The sequence below is a fragment of the Ahaetulla prasina genome, chromosome 9 (assembly GCF_028640845.1).
Source record: "Ahaetulla prasina isolate Xishuangbanna chromosome 9, ASM2864084v1, whole genome shotgun sequence".
NCBI lineage: Eukaryota > Metazoa > Chordata > Lepidosauria > Squamata > Colubridae > Ahaetulla > Ahaetulla prasina.
In genome coordinates this window covers 27,768,004-27,790,905 of record NC_080547.1, presented here as the reverse complement: position 1 = coordinate 27,790,905, position 22,902 = coordinate 27,768,004, and the positions used below count along the sequence as shown (strand labels likewise).

Here is a 22,902-nt window from a genome sequence, read left to right as displayed (position 1 = left end):
AAAAACTTATTCTAAAAGCCTAAATTAAAAATATGAAAATAAAACCCAATTTAAAACCCGTAAATTAAAATCTAGCTCAGTCCTGCGCTATTAAATAAGTATGTTTTAAGCTCGCGGCGGAAGGTCCGAAGGTCCGGAAGCTGACGAAGTCCGGGGGGTAGTTCGTTCCAGAGGGTGGGAGCCCCCACAGAGAAGGCCCTTCCCCTGGGCGCCGCCAGACGACATTGCCTCGCTGACGGCACCCTGAGGAGTCCCTCTCTATGAGAGCGCACGGGTCGGTGAGAGGTATTCGGTAGCAGTAGGCGGTCCCGTAGATAACCCGGCCCTATGCCATGGAGCGCTTTAAAGGTGGTCACCAAAACCTTGAAGCGCACCCGGAAGGCCACAGGTAGCCAGTGCAGTCTGCGCAGGATGGGTGTTATACGGGAGCCACGAGGGGCTCCCTCTATCACCCGCGCAGCCGCATTCTGGACTAACTGTAGCCTCCGGATGCCCTTCAAGGGGAGCCCCATGTAGAGAGCATTGCAGTAATCCAGGCGAGATGTCACAAGTGCGTGAGTGACCGTGCATAGGGCATCCCGGTCCAGAAAGGGGCGCAACTGGCGCACCAGGCAGACCTGGTAGAACGCTCTCCTGGAGACGGCCGTCAAATGATCTTCTAGAGACAGCCGTTCATCCAGGAGGACGCCTAAGTTGCGCACCCTCTCCATCGGGGCCAATGACTTGCCACCGATGGTCAGCCGCGGATTTAGCTGACTGTACCGGGATGCCGGCATCCACAGCCACTCTGTCTTGGAGGGATTGAGCTTGAGCCTGTTTCTCCCCATCCAGACCCGTACGGCCTCCAGACACCGGGACAGCACTTCGATAGCTTCGTTGGGGTGGTCCGGCGTGGAAAAGTACAGCTGGGTGTCATCCGCATACAGCTGGTACCTCACGCCGAAACCAGATGATCTCACCCAGCGGCTTCATGTAGATGTTGAACAGAAGGGGTGAGAGGATCGACCCCTGCGGCACCCCACAAGTGAGGCGCCTCGGGGCCGACCTCTGCCCCCCTGTCAACACCGACTGCGACCGGTCGGATAGAAGGGAACCACCGATAAACGGTGCCTCCCACTCCCAATCCCTCCAACCGGCGCAGCAGGATACCATGGTCGATGGTATCGAAAGCCGCTGAGAGGTCTAATAGGACCAGGGCAGAGGAACAACCCCTATCCCTGGCCCTCCAGAGATCATCCACCAACGCGACCAAAGCCGTCTCCGTGCTGTAACCGGGCCGAAAACCGGACTGGAACGGGTCTAGATAGCATAAGTCGAGGACTACCTGTATTTTTGATAACTGGCCATGCTAATCATAGCAGTCACCCACCAGAGACTCACAACCTTCAATGAATAAGATTTCCACTGTAATGTAGAAAATCAGTGATCAATGGACAACGTCAGGTGGAAAGCAGAAATTTGCAAGAGTGGGTGATGCAGGAGAGGGACTCTCCTCATCCTTCTAACAGCTCAGAAGCTGGTAGGTAAGGATATCTATGGAGGCAAAGATGAACTACAATGAGCTCATGACTTATATGGCTATGGGCTAACTTTTGAGTACGAAATAGTTCTTGAGAAACTTTAAGCTCTAAAGGCTTATGATTTAAAAAAGGCTTACCCCCTAAAGAAAACAAGAAGCCTCTATATGACCAGTACAGAACAGACTCCCATTTTCTTTAACATTTATTGATCATGTTTAACTTATTCAGGTATCACAGTTTTTTACATTAAAATATTTCCATGCTATTTCCCCATCCCCATGATTCCCAACCCTCCCCAGATTCAGAGAAAAATAGAATCGACATAACTTTGATGGAATGCATCAAGAATAAAGGGAGTGGGGAAGGCTACTGCACCCAAGTTACAGAGCACACAGAACAAAACCGTACAAAGAAGATCTGCATAGGACAAAGCTTGGGAGGGCCAAAGGGGTGACATGTTGGGATCGACAGTCTTTGCAGCCTGAACCATCACAAACCTTTCCAAGCAACACCCAACTGGGATCTGAGATATTGTCCTGTAGTTTTGTGATCTGGATCACCAAAATTGGGAATGCTGGGAGAGGCCCCCAGGAATAGGCTGGAAACCAAAACCAAGGGGAAAATGTACCTCGTATTTGCCTCTGGGCTTTGAAAGTCACGCAAGCCCATTCTACAAAAGCATCGGATTGCCAACGCCATCTGCTGCCTAGTGCCAAAGCAATGTTTCGAACTGTGCTCAATGGCTAGTGAACTTCACTTTTGGAAGATGGTTTAAAGAAAAATCCAAGGTTGGGGTAGGGTTCAAACCTAAATACCTTCCAAAGGTCTCTCAATAACAGACTTTAAAATGGCCTTTCCATGTTCAGTGTGCCTTCTTACTTTCTGGATCATTAGGGATTGAACAAGAGGACCCTTTGGTCTAAACTTTGAAACAATCCATGCATATTTCAAGCAAAGGCTCCTGAGCTTTGTTCAAACATAAGGATCTGCTGCAGTTGGAAAACATTGGGCCTTTTTCAGAGTATTCAGAAGACTAATAAAGGAGAATATTTGTAGCTTAGGATTGATAGGAGGGGTCCTTGGTGCTCTCTGAGTTGGTTTGTTTTAATGCAGACATTTCATGATCCAACTAGGTAACATCATCAGTGCTCCTAACGAGTGGGCTTTGCTCTCAAATTATATTCTGGTGGCTTGCCTGTCAGTGTTGATGGGGTGGTCTTCATTTGGTTGAGCTGTTTACTGTTGGCTTGTGGCAGTTACTTGATACCCCAATCAAAAAACTGCCAAAGAGCCCACAGTAAACAACCCATCCAAATAATCTCTAAGATCATCCCCACCAACAGACAGGGCAAACCACTAGAATATAAACCGACAGCAAACCACACTCCTTACTAGCACTAATGATGTTACTTAGTTTGGGTAATGAAACGTCTGCAAGAAAACAACGCAGATCAGAGAGCACCAAGGATCCCTCATATTTTGAAGACCAATGATGTACCAAACAAGATAGTCGTTAGCTGCAGGCATCCTTACCCTCACGAACATTGTCCTCTGCCTTGATTACTTTGCAATGAAGCATAGGAAAAAAAGTGGGGAGGAAACGCCCGTTTTGCTGCTGTTTCATATTTACGTCCACAACTGCATAAATGTGCAGCCGGGCAATGGGACTAGCCATCTGGAAAATAGTCCCTATGCCAAGTTTTCACAGAAGAGGTAGGAATCATGTACTTTTTCTGGGCAAGCAACAGGATGTGCAAATATTGCAAAATCACTGTTGAGCAATTTCCTAGCCATATAGCTGAAGCAAATGCTGCTTTGTGGACTTGAAATGCTACCAGTAGCCATTGTAACCTGGTGGGTGGCTTTCTCTTGCCCACTTGCCTGCAGAATGGCTTAAGAGTGGAGTAACCCCAAATACCAAAACTCCCAAGTGGACAAGGATGGCCTGACCAAGGAATACAACTTTTCTCAATTTTTGATGGGTCTAACTTTTTCCTTCATTACTAGATGATTTTTCTTACGCTCCAACAGTCCAAAAATGGCACAGCAGCCAGCTCTGTGTACTTTCTTCCTTCATGAACACATAAAGAAGAAAAATACCCCTTGCAAGAAAGCAAAGATAATTCTAAAAATACACACTTTCCTCCCAGTATATGTAAACCACTCAAGATACCAGTGTTTGAAAAGGAGCGTATTTTAAAACATCAGCAACACTGGCACAAATATGTCACTTATTCTTGGTTTAATTACAGGGCTGACAAGTAAACACCAACACAAGGGAAGGGGGGGGGAATCCAGTATTTTGGGGAGGGAGCAAAAGGTGCAAGCTAATGTTTTGCAGTGGAGTCTCGGGGATAGAACTCTGCCAAAGTGCTCTGAGGAATCCTCTTCAGCATCTCCTTGGGGAAAATACGTAGCAGCTGCCAACCAATGTCCAATGTTTCATAAACAGTGCGGTTTTCATAGGGCCCTGAAACAATAAAAAAGAGCAGGGTCACACGCTGAGATCCAAATGAAACAACACCACTGTCCCGTCATCCAAGAGTCAGCTTGATCTAGTGGTTAAGGCACCAGACTAGAAATAGCAGCCTGTGAGTTCTAGTCCTGCCTTAGGTATGAAATCAGGCTGGGTGACTGGGCCAGCCACTCTCACAGCACAGTCCACCGCACAGGGTTGTTGTTGTGGGGAAAACAGGAGGAGGAAGGAGTATCATATGTGTTTGCTGCTTTAGTGGTAAAAATAATAAAGGCAGGATATAAATAAATAAATATGAAAGACAATCCCTACCCTGAGCAATGAAGTTCCTCTCAAACTTCTGCAGAAATTCAAGGTAGAGAAGATCATCAGAAGTAAGTGCTTCTTCTCCTACTACTGCCTTCATGGCTTGGACATCCTTCCCAATGGCATAGCAGGCATACTAGACAAAAACAAAACAAAACACTAAATTAAAGAACTGTGAAGTTTATTAAGAAACATGTCTCTATATTTCAAACAATATGAACCTCATAGGAATTTTGAGATTATTTCTGGCATGAAAGGCAATTGATATACTTATGGTTTATTGGGATCCTACCTTTCATTAAAAAAATTGAGAGCTTGATTTTTTTATTGAAGATTTTTTTCCATAAGTAAAAAAAAATAAATCCAATAAAGGCAAGAGAGAAGGAAAGAAAGGAAGCAAGAGAAGCTGTTTAATGCAAGAAAATGGTGGAATTATGGACTTCTTTTCGTAATTCCACTTACCAGCTGGTTTGATACTTCAGCATGATCCTTTCTGGTCATTCCCTCCCCAATAGCAGATTTCATCAATCGAGACAAAGAAGGAAGTACATTGATGGGTGGGTAAATCTGAAAAAAGAACCAGGTTTTAACAACAGCTCTGAAAATTTGGAAATGTGACTTCCAGGGAAGAATGATGGACTGAAGAAGGCTCTGTGAAAAGTGAAGCCAGTAATCATGAAAGAATGAAGAGATGGCAAATAGACAGGCTCTTTGATAATTCCTTCCTGGACAATCAAACCAGTGACTTCATGCATAAAAGGCACAAAGCAGTATTTTACAACATGAAATACTAACCTGTCGGTTGTGCAGCTGTCTGTCTACGTAGATTTGGCCTTCTGTAATATATCCCGTTAAATCAGGAATAGGATGCGTTATATCTGCAAGAGAAGTTGCATCAAAGCTTTTCTGTGCAAATTACATGACTAATTACTGATCTGTTTCACATGCAATCTATTGAGTCACAAGAGCTGTGATAGTATAGTGTTTAGAATGCAGTATTGCAGGGTAATTCTACTGACTGCGAGCAGTTTAATTCTCAAGGTTGACTCAGCTTTCCGTCCTTCCGAGGTGGGTAAAATGAGGACCCAGATTGTTGGTGCAAGATGCTGACTCTGTAAACCACTTAGAGAGGGCTTAAAACACTGTGAAGTGCTATATAAGTCTAAGTGCTATTGCTATTTATATCTTGGTGTGTTCAGTGAACCCAGACATTATGGTTTATTTATTACTGAGCACGAACTATAAATCCAGCCACTGTGACACACTTGCCTAAGCAGAAGGAAAAGGAAAGGCAATCCAAATACAAAGATCTATTAATGAAGGAGACTGCTGGGAAAAGCAAGAACCACCAAATGCTGGGGGAAAACCCTTCCCTTGCCTAGGAAGGCTGTGCAAGAAACTCCTGGAGTTACAAAACACAGCTGCCCAGATGCTCAAAGCATCAGTGTCTGAATTGTGAAATGTTTGCCTATCAGGCTTAATGCATTTAATCTTAGCCTGCAGGGCAAGGTATGTAGCATCAGATGCAGAGGTTGAGAGAAGTTCCAGGACTAAAAATAAGCCTGAAAGAGCACTTACCATCATTGGGCATGGTAAGAATGGGAATCTGGGTAATGGACCCGCTCCTGCCTTCTACTCGTCCAGCTCGTTCATAGATTGTGGCCAAATCTGTGTACATGTAACCAGGAAAACCACGCCGGCCTGGGACTTCTTCTCTGGCAGCTGAGACCTTTGGGAAACGAGGGTAAATAACCAGCAGTAGCAAGAAAATAAAATAAAAAAAAAAATCTGCCCCCAAAGCTACCCTTTTCTGATTTATCCTTTGGCCCTGCACACCAGAGGATCACTACTTTTCATCCCTCTGATCTCTCTGTGAAAATTAAGACTCTTGCCACCTCCTTAACATAAAGAAATATTTTCCTGAACCCAGAATCTAGCTGATGGGCATGCAAAGGGTTTTCATACCCACTGAGGATCTGAATACCGCACACTTCTATTAAATACCCTTTTGAATTCATTCATTCATATGAAAGACAATAATGTCAGAATATTCTGTAGTAATTCTTCTTCTCAAAAAACCATAACCTTCAGATTCCTAGTTAATTTTGTGCCTTACAAGCTAGAAAATTCAAGCTGGGGAAAATATTTGGCTGCACAGTTCAACAGTTGTCTAATCAATAGACAATATTTTTCGGAGTATAAGACCAGGGGTGAAATATAAAATTTGTTACTACCGGTTCTGTGGGTGTGGCATGGTGGGGAGGTAAGAAGAAAAAATGCTTTTAAAAGTAAAAAAAAAACCACCTCTCATGATCACGCGGCTCAGCTGGGCATGGGCAGAGGGTGGGGCAGGGATTTTTGCTACCGGTTCTCCGAACCACCCGCCGCCATCGCTACCGGATCGGGCAATCTGGTCAGAACCGGGAGCATTTCACCCCTGTATAAGATGCTCCGGACTATAAGACGCACCTACCTTTTTTGGGGAGGAAAATAAGATATACGCTAGTGCATGGATATGGGAAATAACATGAAATTTTACGTTTGGAACTGTTTTAACTTTTTTTCTTTGCAAAGATTGGTATTGTAAAAATCAGTAAGTTATTCAGCACAGTCTGTTAGATGTAAAGATTTTTCCCGCTCTCTTTATTTTCCTTCAGGTAACATTTTAATTAAGTTAGTGAAATGCTTTTTAAATTCCAGCTAATTGTTGATTCTAGACAGAAATTTTACAATAGAAGGACACAAAGAAAAAAATAAGACTCACAAAACAGTCACAATAACTCTGCCTCCCAGCACAGCAAACAGTCTGCTTTAGTTTCGTTTTCAGCACAGTTTGATTAGCACAAGAAAAAAAAATCTGCCTCCCAGCAATTTGCCTGCTTGCAGGAGGCCCGTGCGGCAATAGGCAATGGCAAATTCCTGCAGCCTGAAACAGCTGAGAGTCGGGCGGCTGATCCAACAGACAATCAACTGCTTGTGCTAATCAGGCTGTGCTGAAGCTGAAACGGGCTGTTTGCAGTTTGCTGCTTGCTGCAAGGAGGTAAGTTGCTAGGAGGCAGAAGCCAAAGGGTGAGGGCCAATGGGTGGACGGGGCTACATTCAGTGTATAAGACACACCCAAATTTCCCCCCTCTTTTAGGGGAGGAAAAAGTGCATCTTATACTCTGAAAAATATGGTAAATATGTACCTCTCTCAGAGCTTCTGCGTAGGAACTCATATCTGTCAGAATGACCAACACGTGCTTTTCACACTGATAAGCCAAGAATTCTGCAGCAGTCAGTGCAAGACGAGGAGTGATTATCCGTTCAATGCTGGAAAAAATAACATTAAACATATGCCAAAGTGAAGGAATGGCTTTCTGCCTGAAGACTGCCTGAACATAACGAGAAGACAAATGCATCCAGTGCCCCAAGGACTTGACTCCTCTTTCAGTCACCAATAGGCTTAGATGTTCCATGAATGCCTACACAATTAATATTAAAGGCCCCACTTTTGGTAATATGATTAATATACCAGACAAAATCCAAGAATGAAGATTCCAGTCCACTTACGTTGGATCATTAGCCAAATTCAAGAACAGACACACGTTGTCCATGGATCCGTTTTCTTCAAAGTCAGATTTGAAAAATCGAGCTGTTTCCATGTTCACCTGCAGTAAAGCAAGGAAATGAAGTTGACCCAAACTCAGCTTACAGAAAATATCACTGTAAACATGTAGTAGGCATAAAGATGCCTATTACGTTCGTAAATTTTGTCTTTTCCCCCGATTTTTATTTTTTTAGCAAAAAAGAAAAAAAATGTTGCCCAAAGTTGGCAGCAGTCTCAGAGAAATGGGGACAAGTTACTTTCCCATGGAGGTGCCCATTTTTCTTAGCAATGAAGGAGAAAATAATTTTGCATGCATTTAATTACTTACTCCCATCGCAGCAAATACAATGGCAAAGTTGTCAGCACTGTAGTCTACCACGTCTTTGGATTTCTTCACCAAGCCTGCCTGACGACAGATCTGAGCTGCTATCTGGGGTAAAAAAATGGCAATGTATGACTTCAGTGTAATAAAGAGTTGATTATTAGGAAGAATGTAGATGATAATGCTATCCAAGTGTCATTTATGAGGATAACTGCTTTAATACAGGTAGTCTTTGACGTGTGACTGTAATTGATATCATTATTCTGTTAATTGAGCCTGGAATGTAGAAGAACATAGGTAGAGCCTGAGGATGGAGTCAAGAGAGTAATCAGCCTAGAGTCATTATGTTCTCACAACTGATTCAAGTCCAATTACTCTTGAATTCTATTAACTCTTATTTAGCGCCAATTTAGATTTGACCATTAGTTGATTAGATTCTTGTCAGTAGGCATGAACAATAAATGGGCTAAACTAGAATTTAAAATGTGGTCCTGAATCTTTGTGCCCGACAGAATGACAGTCATAAAGTCATGTCAGTTAAGGAGGTCATCATGTTACCAACCTCATTATTACAACAAGTTTTTGTCATTAACGACTTGGTTGTTAAGCAAGTCCACTGCCTGCAATGGGTACCTTTTGTCAGAAGCCAAAAGTAAAAAAATGGGTTTTTGGCAAAAAAAATAATCATGAATTGTGGTCATATGACTGTAGGACACTGCAAACAGTCATAAATATGATCACAGGACCGCTGGGTACTCTGGGCATCATAACTTTAAATGGTTGTTAAGCAACTGGTCATAAGTCAAGGACTGCTTATACTTGGTTTGGCAGCATTTACATCAGGGGTGTCCAAACTACGGCCCGCGGGCCAACTGTGGCCCGCGGGTCAGTTTTTATTGGCCCGCAGCAAATTCTGAAAATATAATTGAATATGGCCCGCACATGGCGCTTGAGCTCAACTCTGTTGCACTTCTCAGTTTCAACACTAGATGGAGCCAGTCACAGAAAAGGTGCTTCTCCACTAAACAAAATTAAGCAAAGAAAAATATTTACCACGAGTCACCAGAAATGGCAGCACCGAAGAAACGCAAGATAGCAAGTGAGTGTAGAAGATTTCAAACACGGTGGGAAAATGAATATTTCTTTAAAGAAATCAACGGAAAGTGTGTGGCCCGGGACTTTGCTTATTTTTCTGTATTTGGCCCTCACCAAAAAAACTTTGGACACCCCTGATTTACATGCTACATCTCCGCATCTCCAAGAAGGCATCCTTGGATTTCATGCAGCTTTTAAATGAAATATAATGGAGTTCAGCTTTCAACATGATTTTAGCTTAATGTTTTGATCTAAACGTTTGGATTTCTTAAAGAGTTTTATTTTTAAGCTTGTTTTTATACTTGAGCTCCATGAAGGACTTGCTAGAGAGTGGCCTCCAGTTTTTTCTTCTTCTTTTTGATCTGTCCAAGAATTCGACCATATGGTCATCTCCAAGCAGAGGAAGTGAGATGACTACTCCATAAAACACTATTCAAACCCCTACCTCGTTATGGGGCAATCCAGCAGCAGAGAAAATGGGGATTTTCTGGCCTCTGGCAATACTGTTCATACCATCTATAGCAGAAATGCCAGTCTGAATCATTTCTTCTGGATAAATTCGACATTGAGGATTGATAGGCTGACCTATTTCATTTTAATGGAAAAAAACAGTCCATTTTAGTCTGCATTTTTGAAAAAAGCATGACCAGCATTTCCCACAAAAATATTAAAATCCAACGTACCCATGTTACAGTTCAAGCAATTTGTCTAAGGAAGTAGATATTTCTGAAGCATCAATAGCAGGGGTGTCAAACTCAATTTCATTTGAAAGCAGCATCAGGGCTGTGTTTCACCGGGGTGGGGGGCGTGGCTGGGGTAGGCATGGCCAGCTCAACATCACTCATGTTTGGGGCACCTGTGGTGGGGCTGGAGGCATGCATTGTCTCTCCAGTGGAGGAAGGTGAGATCAGGGAGAGTGCCAAACCCTTGTCCTCCAGAGGAGCCTCACCGGCCCTCTCAGGCCACACAGAGGACCCCTGTCCAGAGCCTTAGGCAGCGAAGGGAAAGCACCCAGCCTGGCCCTTGAGCTCCTAGGGCACCAGGACCCAAAGCCCAGCTTCCCCGAGGGGGTGCCTGGCATTCCATATCTCCTTGAGGCTGCTGTTCTTGCTCTCCATGGGCAGGTTGCTCATGGTGCATGTTTTCGGCCATGATGGCCTCCTGCAGCCTCTGCCAGCAAAAATGGACCGGGGGCTGTGGCCGCCCCCCCTAGGCTCCATTTTCAGTTGCGACAGCTCCTGCAACCCTCCGCCAGCAAAAGCAGCGGGGGGAGGCAGCTTCATTTTCACTGGCAGAGGCACTGTGGGCCGGTCCTTCGCTGTTTCTGGCCAGATTTAAGCACCCCACAGGCCAGATCCTCAGGGCCTTGATCTATACATAGCAAGGCCTTGTGTGAGTTACTAACTGCAAGCTCCTTCTTAATTGACAGCCTCTAAAAATGGTGGAGTACTTTCAAAGCTTGAGGCCACACTGCATTTTTATTATTTAAACGACTACACAGTCATTTCTGTGTTCCTTGAAGACCTCACCCAAGAAATGTCTAGTTCTCACAATCACTTAAAGCAAGTTAAAAGTTTCAAGGTGTTGAAACTGGATCTTGCTATTAATGGGTTAGAGTATCCTTTAGAATATAAGGTCAATCTTTGAAAAGAGACAGCGTAAGAAGTCTTCTGATTTTCTAGCTTGTGTAGGGATGTGCAAATGAGCCAAGATCTAATTTTAGTTTGTGATATGATTTGGATTCCACATGCCAATTTTTGAATTGATTTGAACATTTGGATGAATGCATGTAGTCAACAAACCTTCAAATCAATCTTCAAATCGATCACTTCATTCACTGAATCCTCAAATCTGTTCAAACCCCAACTGGTGTGATGGGATCGCAGCAATTTGATTAGAATGGGTGTTTTAATCATATTTCATTTGACTCCATATTTGCGACTGAACATTCACACAGTTCTGCTTTCCTGAGCTGTTTCTTTTATTATACTAGTCTACTACTAAAGAACTGCAAACCCATTTCCTGTGAAATTTTTATATTAAACATTTTAAACATACCCATGATATCAAGGTAGTCTTCGGCCAAGACTACAGGACCTCTGTCTATAGGTTTTCCTGAGCCATTAAACACACGTCCTACAAAGATCAAAATGAGAGGGGGGGGGGAGAGAGAGATGCATTATTACCACAGAAGCTACCATACTGCATACAAAACAGATATCAGGACAAGTCACATGTAAAGTTTTCCATCCAATAAACAAAATCTGATACTACCGAGCATATCTTCAGACACCGGGGTTCGAAGGATATCCCCAGTGAATTCACAAGATGTTCTCTTAGCATCGATTCCCGAAGTTCCTTCAAACACCTAGAAAAGGGCAAATATTTTACTTTGTGTTTTTATTTCAAAAATAGCATTATGCTTGTCCTTTATTTTAGGCTCCAGCTTCAACAGCTCAAAAATAGCTTTATTGTCACAAGACTATTTTGATGCGAAACTAATTCCAAACCCAACAGGAAATAAGATGATGTTAAGCTTTCCTGGAACAAAAATGTTGTGAGACCAGAAACTGAATGTACTTCTCTTTCATAAGAAGCCTGGAGGCACACAGTTTCTAAAATATTACAGCTCAGTTTAATAAGCTCAATCTTATATAAAAAAGCTTTTGGACCCTAAAATAGCAGGTAAGAATACAGGCAGTCCTTAACTTACAACAGTTCATTTAGTGACCGTTCAAAGTTACAACGGTATTGAAAAAAAGTGACATGGCTGTTTTTCACACTTATGATCATTACAGCATCAAAAATCAGATGCTTGGGAACTAGTTCATATTTATGATGGTTGCAGGGTCCTGGGCTCATATGATCCCCTTTTGCGACCTTCTGACAAGCAAAGTCAATAGGGAAGTCGGATTCACTTAGCAACGTTACTAACTTAACAAATGCAATGATTCACTTAACAACTGTGGCAACAAAAGTCATAAAATGGGGCAAACTCACTTAACAATGTTTCACTTAGCAACACAAATTTTGGGCTCAATTGTGGTCATAACTTGAGGACTACCTATAAAAGAGTATATCTCATTACTTCAGATAACTTATTTTCATTGCAAAATTAGAAATATGACTGGGAAGCAATTTACCTGAACTACAGCTTTGGATCCACTGACTTCTAGGACTTGTCCACTTCTCTTTGTTCCATCAGGGAGTGTCAAATGCACAATCTCTGCATATCTGGGAAACTAAATAATAATAACAACGATCAACTGTGCCAAGAGATTTTTGTTAAGAGCAGGGGAGAACACAAAATTAAAGCACAGAACATCAAGGGTAATCTAGGTCATTTCTTCAAATTTAAAGGTTAAATTAAAACCTGAAAAAACTTAAAGGAAGACTAAATTGTTAAGACATAATTATAGACCAGTGTTTTTTCCCCAATATCATTTTTACTAGCATTCAGTATGAAATTCTGACAGCCATAGCAATGGCGTGACAGCCACCTGTCAGTGAAAATTTACTATGGCATTTTATGGATAAGGGATAAATTTATCTAGTTTTCTCAACCCAGAAAAAAGCTGGCATCTATTCAGTAGCTTCCCCAAACTGATGTTCTTAAAATGTGATGGACTGCAAACTCCCAATCAAAATTAGATATGCCCCGGATGCTGTTGTTAGTCCAATATCAGAAAGGTCGGTCTAACTTTTCATGTTTGAAATTCCACAGTGACATTGATAATGCTTTTGTATTTGATGTGAATGTTCAAATGCTTCTGTAAATAAACCCATCGGTTATTTGTCTATGAATGTTATTTTACTGCAAAGGATGGGATGAGATTTGCATGTCTGTATTGAACATGTTGAGAAATGCTTGTCCACAAGGATGGTGTGGACACAGAGTCCATACATTGGTTTGAATGTAATTTTCATTACAATATCAACCAAGCTAGCATTGAAATGGATAATTGCAAAATGCACTTAGACATATAGAAATGTTTGCTATAATTAAGGAAAACACAACCATAGAAAACTGCAGTTCAAATGAAATGTTTTACAAACCTATCAAATCCCAAATTTACCTTCACTTGATCCAAGATTACGAGCGGTCCATTAACTCCAGACACTGTTTTATAGGCTGAAAAGCCAAAATGAAGAAAAGACATTAAAATGCACTCTTAGTCAAAATTTACACAAATTTACTAAGTAATAATGGAGGCTATGTAATCACATCAAATACATTTGTATGCTTGATAGATCATCTCTGGAAAAGAGATCACAACTAGCCGAGTCATATGCTAGATATGGGGTGCCAATTACAGCTCAACATATGACTGCAATTAAGCCCAAAATTTATGTTGCTAAGTGAGAAATTTGTTAAGTGAGTTTTGTCCCATTTTACAACTATTCTCGCCACATTTATTATTGCAGCTCTTAAATTAGCAACATGGTCGTTAAGTGAACCTGGTTTCTCAGTCAACTTTGCTTCTCAGAAGGACACATAACGGGATCACATGACTCCGGGACACTCCAACTGTCATAAATATGAGTTAGTTATCAAGCATCCGGATGTAAATCACATGACCATGTGGATGCTGCAACAGTTGTAAGTGGGGAAAATGGTCATAAATCATTTTTTTCAGTGCTTTTGTAATTTCAAATGGACACTCATTTAGTCAACTCTTGTAAGTTGAGGACAATCTGTATTGTAAGCTAGCTAAAGTACCCTAAAGAGATTTATTATGCCACTGCTTTTTTGCCTCCAGTCTCTGAAAATGTAAAATCATATAAATAGACTATCAACCTGCGATGCAACTCTAAAGTTGCTGACAACTAATTAAAAGGATGTATGTTATTGTCAAGACAGTATATCTAGCCTTCTTTGTTTCACCCTTTGCTGCAAAAGTGTTGGGGCCGGGAGATCACCACAAGTTCAAAAGCTGCAGATTCTTAATCTTTAGGACAAAATTTTTGGCACAAGAAAACAAATCAGAAGCTGCAATCTTCTCAGAGTACACTATGGCTCTGCATTAGAATTTCCTTCAATGAATAGCTGGGAAAGATCATATCCATTTGCATTGGCACCAGTTATCTGCACCTTCTTGAGCACTCAGTAGTGGGAAAGCAATCAGAGGCAGACATTTGAGATCCCAGTTTCTTACTCTGGGTTAAAGGGATCTGAACTATCCACAGTTGGGCCCACACATGGCTGGAGGATGTGTTACTATTTCATTTTGCTTCTTATTCATGACACTTGCAAGGATCAACTGGTTTGAACCAATGTATTCATTTTATGTTTTCTAAGAAAATGTGCTATAGAGTAGGGGTCCCCAACCCATGGTCCATGGATTGGCACAAGTCTACAACATGGCAGAAACTGGCCAGAGCAAACAAGCGAAGGCAACACATGAAATCACGCCCCCCCCCGCCCCCGGGTCCACAGAAAAACTTCTCCCCATGGAATTGGTCCCTGGTGTCCAAAAGCTTGGGGGCCACTGCTATAGAGCACTATCTCTGCCACCATCAGCCCCTATAAAGAAGGAGCAGAAAAAGGAGAATAATTGCACATAAACTGAAATTTGATTCATATATTGCTTTAAATCAGTAATTTTCATAGTGTGGTCTTAACCTTAGCAATTCCAGAAACCCCTTTAGGAGTCTATGAAGTCAAATAAATAAACTTTGAATGATTCTGGGGAACTCATAGCAAGGAAATTACAATGAAACCAATAAAAAGTAAATATAAAGGAACCATGAATTACTGGTAATACCAGATATGAATTTGATCCCTGTACTTTTGCCTGGCTCAATGCTTCTGCCAAAGAAGTTTCTCACACCTATGTCCCTCCTGTAAGAAGAGGGCTATTTTATTGGGTGCCTAGTTCTTTACACTTTACAGTAAACAATAATCCTCAATTTACAACAGTTCATTTAGTGACCTTTCGAAGTCACAATGGGACTGAAAAAATGACTTATGACCATTTTTCACACTTATGACCCTTGCAGCATCGCCAATTCATGTGATTTACAGTTAATGCTTAATAAGTGGTTCATATTTATGAAGGCTGCAGTGTCCTGGGGCTTTCTGATAACCTTTTGCAACCTTCTGACAAGCAAAGTCAATGGGGAAGCCAGAGTCACTTAACAACTATGTTAACATAACAATTAAAGAACTGCAATGATTCACTTAACAAGCCGCAGGCCTGCACCCTGGAGACGCAGCTGACAGTGCAAAGTGGCGTTCCGAAAAGCGGACCCTGCACTGGCAGGAATACTCTAGGAAGAACAAGAATGATTCACTTAACAAATGTGGCAAGAAAAGTCATAACATGTGGCAAAACTCACTTAATAAATTTCTCACTTAGCAAAATAAATTTTGGGTTCAATTGTGGTTATAAGTCAAGGACAACCTGTACCTGATTCTCCTGAATGGGTACAGAGATTTTTTAAAAATTGGAGGAATCCTCATAAAATCCTGGATTCTCAAGAACTCATAATTTTAGAGCATCTCTCTCATTCGCCCTTTAAAGAAAACCACCTGGAAACTAGAAACGACCACCACGTTTCATTCATTCACTGGATGATAACCTTAGCTTTCTTACCTGTTGACTAGAGTAGTAAAAGTGAGTTTTAGGAATGCTTTCTCTGTCCACTTTAGCTTGTCTATGAGAAGCTTCTGAAGATTAAATGTGCATGGCCCAATTTCTAATGTCTTCTAATATTTGTCTGCTCAGAAATAGTGTGACCTGGTTCTTACACCAAGGTCTATCAAACAAGTCAGTTAGATGAGCTTATATATAACATGCCATACCTTACTTAAATCAGGGTTTTAAAATGAAAAGGGATGATTTCATAGCAAATCAAAGCCATGGTTTGCTTATAATGCCACAAGAACCTGGATCCATTCATCATGCTAAATTTCAAGAATTACCTCCACCAACCATACGTTAATACATACCCTGTCATTTTGTAAATAAATAAAATTCTGTGAAGCACTGTGACCTGTTCCCATTGTCAAGATGGCTACAAGAAACACAACTATCTCTGTGATATGCAAAAAAGTTCATCTGGGCTCACAGAGGCAGCCAAAAGATATGCAGGAATTATTTTACAACAGTCTATTCAGAAAGGAAGTTTGAGACACTGTACAATGAATAAGGGATGGGGGAAGAGGTGAAAAAGAGCATGCACAAAGGTATAAGGGTCCTTTATCATCCTTCCCAGCAAAAGCTTCAATTTAATCCCACATGACTGTAAAAAGAGAAGCACTTCAAAGAGCACAAGGGCTTTATCAGACTCATAAGATGAAAGAGTAATCATTAATCATCATCCCCCAAAATTAAGGAAAGGATGAACAAACCAGATTATTTCTAGGACAGAATAACTGAGTAAGAAGCTGCATCCAATCCATAATTATCTAGAAATAAATCTCACTAAACAATAGCGATTCTTAAAATATGCCAAAGGGATTGTCCTGTGAAGGTCACACCTAAGCACAAATCTTTATGGAATCCAACAGGATCAGATCCAATTAAAGATTTGGTGGACAAGAGATTAGCCATTTTCACACATTTAGTAGCTACATTATAAGTCTGCTTTAGTTGTGCTATTGTTGTTATTGCTATTTACAAATTGGACGAGGGACAGAATAAATCTGTTCTTCCTTAGTCACCCCACTTTGTCTTTGTGACAATTTAAACTCATTTTGCTCAAAAATTCCCTTCAGCATGGTCATTAGATGCTACAGGTAGTCTCGATGTACAACCATTCATTTTGTGACTATTTAAAGTTACAAAGGCACTGAAAAAGGTGATTTAAGACCATTTTTCACATGACCATTGCAGCATTTCCCACACTCACCTGATCAAAATTCAGATGCTTCAGAGCTGATTCATATTTATGACATGACAGTTGCAGTGTCCTAGGGTCATGTGATCATCTTTGCAACCTTCCAACAATCAAAATCAGTGGAGAAGCCAGATTCATTTAAGAACTGTGTTACTAACTTAAATGGCTGCAGTGATTCACTTAACAAGTGTGGCCAGAAAGGTCATAAAATGGGGTAAAACTCACTCAGCAAATGTCTTACTCAGCAACAGAAATTTTGGGCTCAATTGTGGTAGTAACTCAAGGACCACCTATATTCACTTCTGATCTCGGGAAAGGTAAACCCAGAATCTTATTTATCCAAAATGTCTCATCAGGTCATCTACCCCATAGCATTATTTTCTTAGGCGTCACATAATACATTGTACTTGGTGGTTGGCTTAATATAATGTGTAAATCCAGTCATAATTTTAATGATACAGTTTGCATCTAGATTAAAACATTTTATATAAGTAAAATTATCATCGTTTATTTGTGCTAGCAATTATCATGAGGATGTCTCAAATTTAACTAGAAGAACAGCTATATGAAACTATTTATAGCAAACATGATAGTATGTTACCTGTGTTGTGTCAACACAGAAATATTTACATGCCTGGTGGATTTGTAACAAAGTTTTTGGTGTACGGTAAAGACGTTTTTACAGTATCACCAATTATGCTGATAATACTTGGGTTTTAAATCAAAACAATGTTAAAGTGTACATCTTTTAAATATTTTAAAACAATTGGTTTTTTTTAACCCTAACCTTAAATGTTTTAACATTGTACATATTCTTCTGCTGTTCAAAAGATGTGTATGGTAAAACAGATATCTACAGTGTGTGTGTGTGTGTTTCATAGCAACTGGAGACCAATCAACAAGATTTTTTCCTTCAATCTCTACCACATTTGGGTGTTAGCTACATCCTTAACAGCTATTGCACAACTGCAAACTATTTCTGCTAAAATATTGCCAAAGTGCAAATCCCAGTCTCTTAGAAGTCCCTCAAAAGGTATCATCTAGGATGCTGTTTGAAAGCAGGCTTAACAGTAAAGTTACCGATAATTTTCAGATAATATTTACAACATAAGCACAGTCTTACATGTTATCCTAGATAACATATTCCTTGTAACTGCAGAAACGATATACACGAACACCCAATTTTACCCCTAACCTCCACAAATAAGTCTGAAGTTAGTTAAAATGTGGCTATCCAGGCCAATTCTGTACAACTACAATATAAATCTTATGATTAATTCCTGAACATTTTGTCTTTCCCCCCCACTTTTTTAGGGAGAAGGATTTATTTCCTGTCACTCTCCAAACAATCTCATTTCCTTCCTGTGTGTTTGCGCATACAAAAATCCAAATATTCCAGTGTACAGTAAGGACCCTACGCTTCTAAGAAAGCAACAACCAGCCACAGAAGACCAAGTCAGAATCCATGTGGCTAATATCGATTAATCCTTCCAAATTTGGCCAACATTGCTGGCAAACACACTGAAGTTCTTTCAGCAAGAAAGTTGCAGGCAAATCAGCTGAGCCTCAAGTATCTTACTCCAGACTTAGTTATTTATTTATATCCTAGTTTGCAGTACTATCTGAGAAAGAAAGTGGATTACCTCTTGCTTAAATGAATTTCCTCCACATCCAACATCTGCATCTGTCTCTTCACTCTTTTCAGAAATATCTCGTTCTCTCATTCTGTTGAAGATGAAGAACCATATCTAAAAGCTGAACCCCTTAACTAAAGATATTCGGATGCTTGTGTCACACAAGGATTGGCCAAAGGCAACATTTTTTGGCTGATATGTGCATTTTAAATCTCAAGGGCATGGCATTTTCTGTCACAGGAAAGTCTTACATATTCTTAAAAAGAATGAGTGAGGATAGCCACAAATAATGCATTTACTAGAAAGCAAAGTCTTGAGGTGCTTCCCACTCTAAGTCTCCTTTTCTCCACCACCTAAGCTTAACTCTTCCTTCCTACGTGGGCAACCTCGCAACCAAAGCACAGGGCTAAGTCCTGTACTCTAGAAATATAAAAATGCTTGGAATGCACTTTTGAAAGTAAACAATTCTGGGGGCTAAAATGTGTGGCTTTGCAGCACAGCTGATATGTGTTTTTGATCTCCTTGAAGACTGGAAAGGTTTATTTTTCTTTTAGAAAAATTAAAGCAGGAGTGGGAAGAAATATTAGATACATTTGCTACCTTGAGTTATTTATAAAAAAATAAAAATATACAGAAATACAAGATACATCTCTGAGTATAGGGAAATAATACTATTACTGGTAAGATTCAGGATCATGGAGGTGCTGAAAAGACAGGATGGGAGGATACACAAACCTCTATTCAACTAAGGAATTATCTCTAATGTAACTTTAATATAACATTTCACAGCTTCCTCAGCAACATCTTCTCTGGAGATGCAAAGAGAGAAAAGAGACTACTAAGAAAAAGAGAAACCTTGGCTTCCATCTACATAATTAGATTTCTTTACCCTTGCCTGGAAATTACCTCTATATAGGTAAAGGTATCTTCATAAAGCAAACTAGATGTGCTTCTAAAAAACATTTCTCTGTTGTTGGAATGTTTCTGTTCAACCCACTCTTGTATCTGTATGGGATCCATGAAGCTATTTTTCACTGCCGCAACACAGGATATCCCCATTCTGGGAGTTCCACAATTGTAAAACTTTATTTGCTGTCACACTGCCTTTGATTTAAAGCAACAAGATCAGCATCAGGAACATCCCTGTTCTGATCTGAATAGTAACCAAGCTTACTTTCCCAGTGAATAACTGAGCCTATTTTACTTTACATCTGATTTAATTGCCTACAGTAAACTTGTGCACCACCTTATGCAAGGACCACCATTATAGCTGAGTGGCAAATTGCCAAATAACCAGCCAGCTCAACAATCTGAAGAGGTCAGCCTCTACATTTCCTCTCCCTTACCTGATCTAAAGGCAACCAAGGCAATTCCAGATCAGGCTGAAATGAATAAAACCAGCTGTCTCATGCAGCAATGTTGGAACTGTTCTTAAATTAACTCGTTTCTATCTTTCCTTCATTTCACCTAGCAACAATAAACCTATACCCCAAAAGACCAGAAAGTGTGTCTCATCCCTAGAGCATTTCACACACTGGGATGTGAGAGCGAAACCTCTGAATGCCAGAGCCATCTTGCTTCCACTGACTGCTTTCACGCAAGCCTGCAGTGTATCACATGATCTTGAGGCTTAGCCAGAATCTATTAGTCAGAAGGTTTCACAATCTCTCATTCTCATTTCTCGATTTAATAGCAAACCAGGATGGTTCTGTTTGAACCTTTAAGAAAGAGAGAGAGAGGAAAAAAAACAGGCAGGGAGAGAATCAGCTTCAAGGGGCAGCAATATTATGAGTGACAAAGACAATCCGTCAGTGGTGGAACAAGAGCATTCTAGTGGTTTCTTTCATGCACAAATCAGCACGGGGGAATAAGCTGACCAAGGAAAGAGAAGACAGTCCATATTAAAAAATGGGGGAGAAAGACGTGAAGGGGATACGAAAAAATGATAAAATCATGCGAGTTATTGCCTCAGATTAAAACCAAGGAAATTACAGAAGAGGAATCATTTACTGAAGCATATGTACTGTTAAGAGAATGGGCACGGAGTGCCATAAAGCAGTTTATCTGATCCTGCAGGGGGTGGCACTGCAATATAGCCCCCTTTGGGCCTCTCCACTCCCAAAATTATCTCTTCACCTTGGGATTTATTTTATTTTATGGCAATCTACCCTACCCTTGGACAGTCAGTTCTAGCTAAGGGAGGTTTACTTGAAAATAAGCCATCCTAGATTTCACTGGCCTTACTTGGAAGGAAGGCCTTCCAGCAGAAACTGGCACTGCAGTGCTCTTTGTGTGTGCAAGGAGGGCCTAGCCTGGAGGGCCTGGTGGGTCTGATGCCAACCTAGGAAGCATTCAAGAAAGAGACACTCAACATCCTTGGAGAGAAAACAGAAAGGTCACACAGAGGCTCTTCCTGCAGGATGATGGGCATGAAGCAGGGAAAAGGAGGCAGAAGCTGGGCCTGGTACAAGGTCCGGTCTTCACTGCAGGGTTTTGGGGCATGGAAACCTCTGGAAGAAAGGCTTGCATTCCCTTCCCGGGCAAATGCACAGAACAGAAGGATAGGGGCATCCTTTTTGATGCCAGGATGAGACCTGAAAAAGGAGGGGCTGCATCCCAGCCTGCACCCAAGAAGAGCTCCTGCATCGCCCTCTCTCTCTCTCCCGCCCCCCCCCCCGCATCATCACAACGCACGGACAAAATTGCCCATCATCCCCAGCCAACATGAGATTTGCAATCCAATAGAGGGCGCCAAAGTTGGACCTGCTGCAACCAGGCGGATCCTCTCCTCTTGCCCAGTGAACAAATCTTAGCTTTCCCCCTTTCGGGAGAGAAGAAGCCGAGCCTATCCGAGGGATCCCGGGCGGAGGTGCGCCTCCCCCGCTGGTCTTTTTCCAGCTCCATAAAGGGCTAAAAGGAGAAGCTCTCTTGGCACTAAGGCGATGCCGGGCCCCCGTACTCACTGAGGCGGGGCTGAGAGATGTAATCGCGGGTGACAGCGGCCGCCTGATCCCGCGTCGCGCCTCCGCCGCTCAACTCCGAGACAGCACCGTTCACCATCCCCCGAATAGCCCGCATCGCCGCCATCTTGTCCCGTCTGGACTGCCGCGTGACTGCGCAGGCGCTGATATAAGCGCTCTGCGTCACCCCCCTCTACCCCGCCTTTCTGTCTCACGCCAACCCGGAAATCGCCGGGAGAGGGGCGGGGCTGGAGGAGAGGAGCTGGCCAAAGTGCTGAAAGGCGGGGCCAGAAAAACGCGAGGGAGACGCGCAGGCAAAAGCAGGGCGAGACGCAGAGCGCAGTACAGAAGAACCTCGCCCCCGTCTGCAGGTTGCAATGGAAGCCATAGAAGCGTGGAGAGACTCCCGACTGGGCCCAGGGTGTTCCCTGCCCACCCCAGGTGCCACAAAGACAGGCATGCCTTAATCGGGGATCAAGTTGCATCAGAGAGCTGGGACAGTTAGTTTCCACCAATTCCTGGTACTGCAAAGTGGCTGAGCTTACCTTCTGTTATCCAAATCCGCATCATACAACAACGAAAGAGCCTCTAAGCACCTGCAGAGGGGCTTCTCCAAGTGCCACTTGTACAGCATAGAGAAGTCAAAGCTGCCAGTCTGGATTTTGCTATTTAAAACTGCAGGGAGATGAATAGAATAGAATAGAATAGAATTTTTTTATTGGACAAGTGTGATTGGACACACAAGGAATTTTTCTTGGTGCATATGCTGTCAGGGTACATAAAAGAAAAGACGTTCATCAAGAATCATAAAGTACAACACTTAATGATAGTCATAGGGTACATATAAGTAATCAGGAAACAATATCAATATAAATCATAAGGATACAAGTAACAAAGTTACAGCCATACAATCATAAGTGGAAGGAGATGGGTAATGGGAATGATGAGAAGATTAATAATAGTGCAGATTTAGTCAATAGTTTCACAGTGTTGAGGGAATTATTTGTTTAGCAGAGTGATGGCGTTTGGGAAGAAACTGTTCTTGTGTCTAGATATTCTGGTGTTCAGTGCTCTGTAGTGTCGTTTTGAAGGTAGGAGTTGAAACAGTTTATGTCCAGGATGTGAGGGGTCTGTAAATATTTTCACAGCCCTCTTTTT

The 22,902-nt window shown here is 41.7% G+C and overlaps 1 protein-coding gene across 1 annotated transcript; it reads right to left on the bottom strand.

Moving 5' to 3' along the window:
• Positions 1-3,743: 3,743 nt before the first annotated feature.
• On the bottom strand, positions 3,744-21,895 carry ATP6V1B2 (ATPase H+ transporting V1 subunit B2). Its single transcript, XM_058194428.1, has 14 exons — positions 21,748-21,895; positions 13,385-13,440; positions 12,452-12,550; positions 11,583-11,676; positions 11,367-11,444; positions 9,754-9,893; positions 8,220-8,321; positions 7,855-7,952; positions 7,491-7,614; positions 5,881-6,031; positions 5,098-5,180; positions 4,765-4,869; positions 4,309-4,438; positions 3,744-3,990 (listed from the first exon to the last, which is right to left on the bottom strand). Exons 1-14 carry the CDS (start codon positions 21,869-21,871, stop codon positions 3,848-3,850), a joined length of 1,527 nt encoding a protein of 508 aa, XP_058050411.1. The 5' UTR covers positions 21,872-21,895; the 3' UTR covers positions 3,744-3,847.
• Between the last annotated feature and the right edge of the window lie 1,007 nt (positions 21,896-22,902).

Excerpts from the sequence above, each read along its gene's own strand:
- ATP6V1B2 (XM_058194428.1), bottom strand. The coding sequence starts at position 21,871 with ATGGCGGCGATGCGGGCTATTCGGGGGATGGTGAACGGTGCTGTCTCG. Across the intron at positions 9,894-11,366 it reads AGACTACCTTGATATCATGG|GTCAGCCTATCAATCCTCAA; the intron begins GTATGTTTAAAA and ends AAAATGAAATAG. Across the intron at positions 7,615-7,854 it reads AATTTGGCTAATGATCCAAC|CATTGAACGGATAATCACTC; the intron begins GTAAGTGGACTG and ends TATTTTTTCCAG.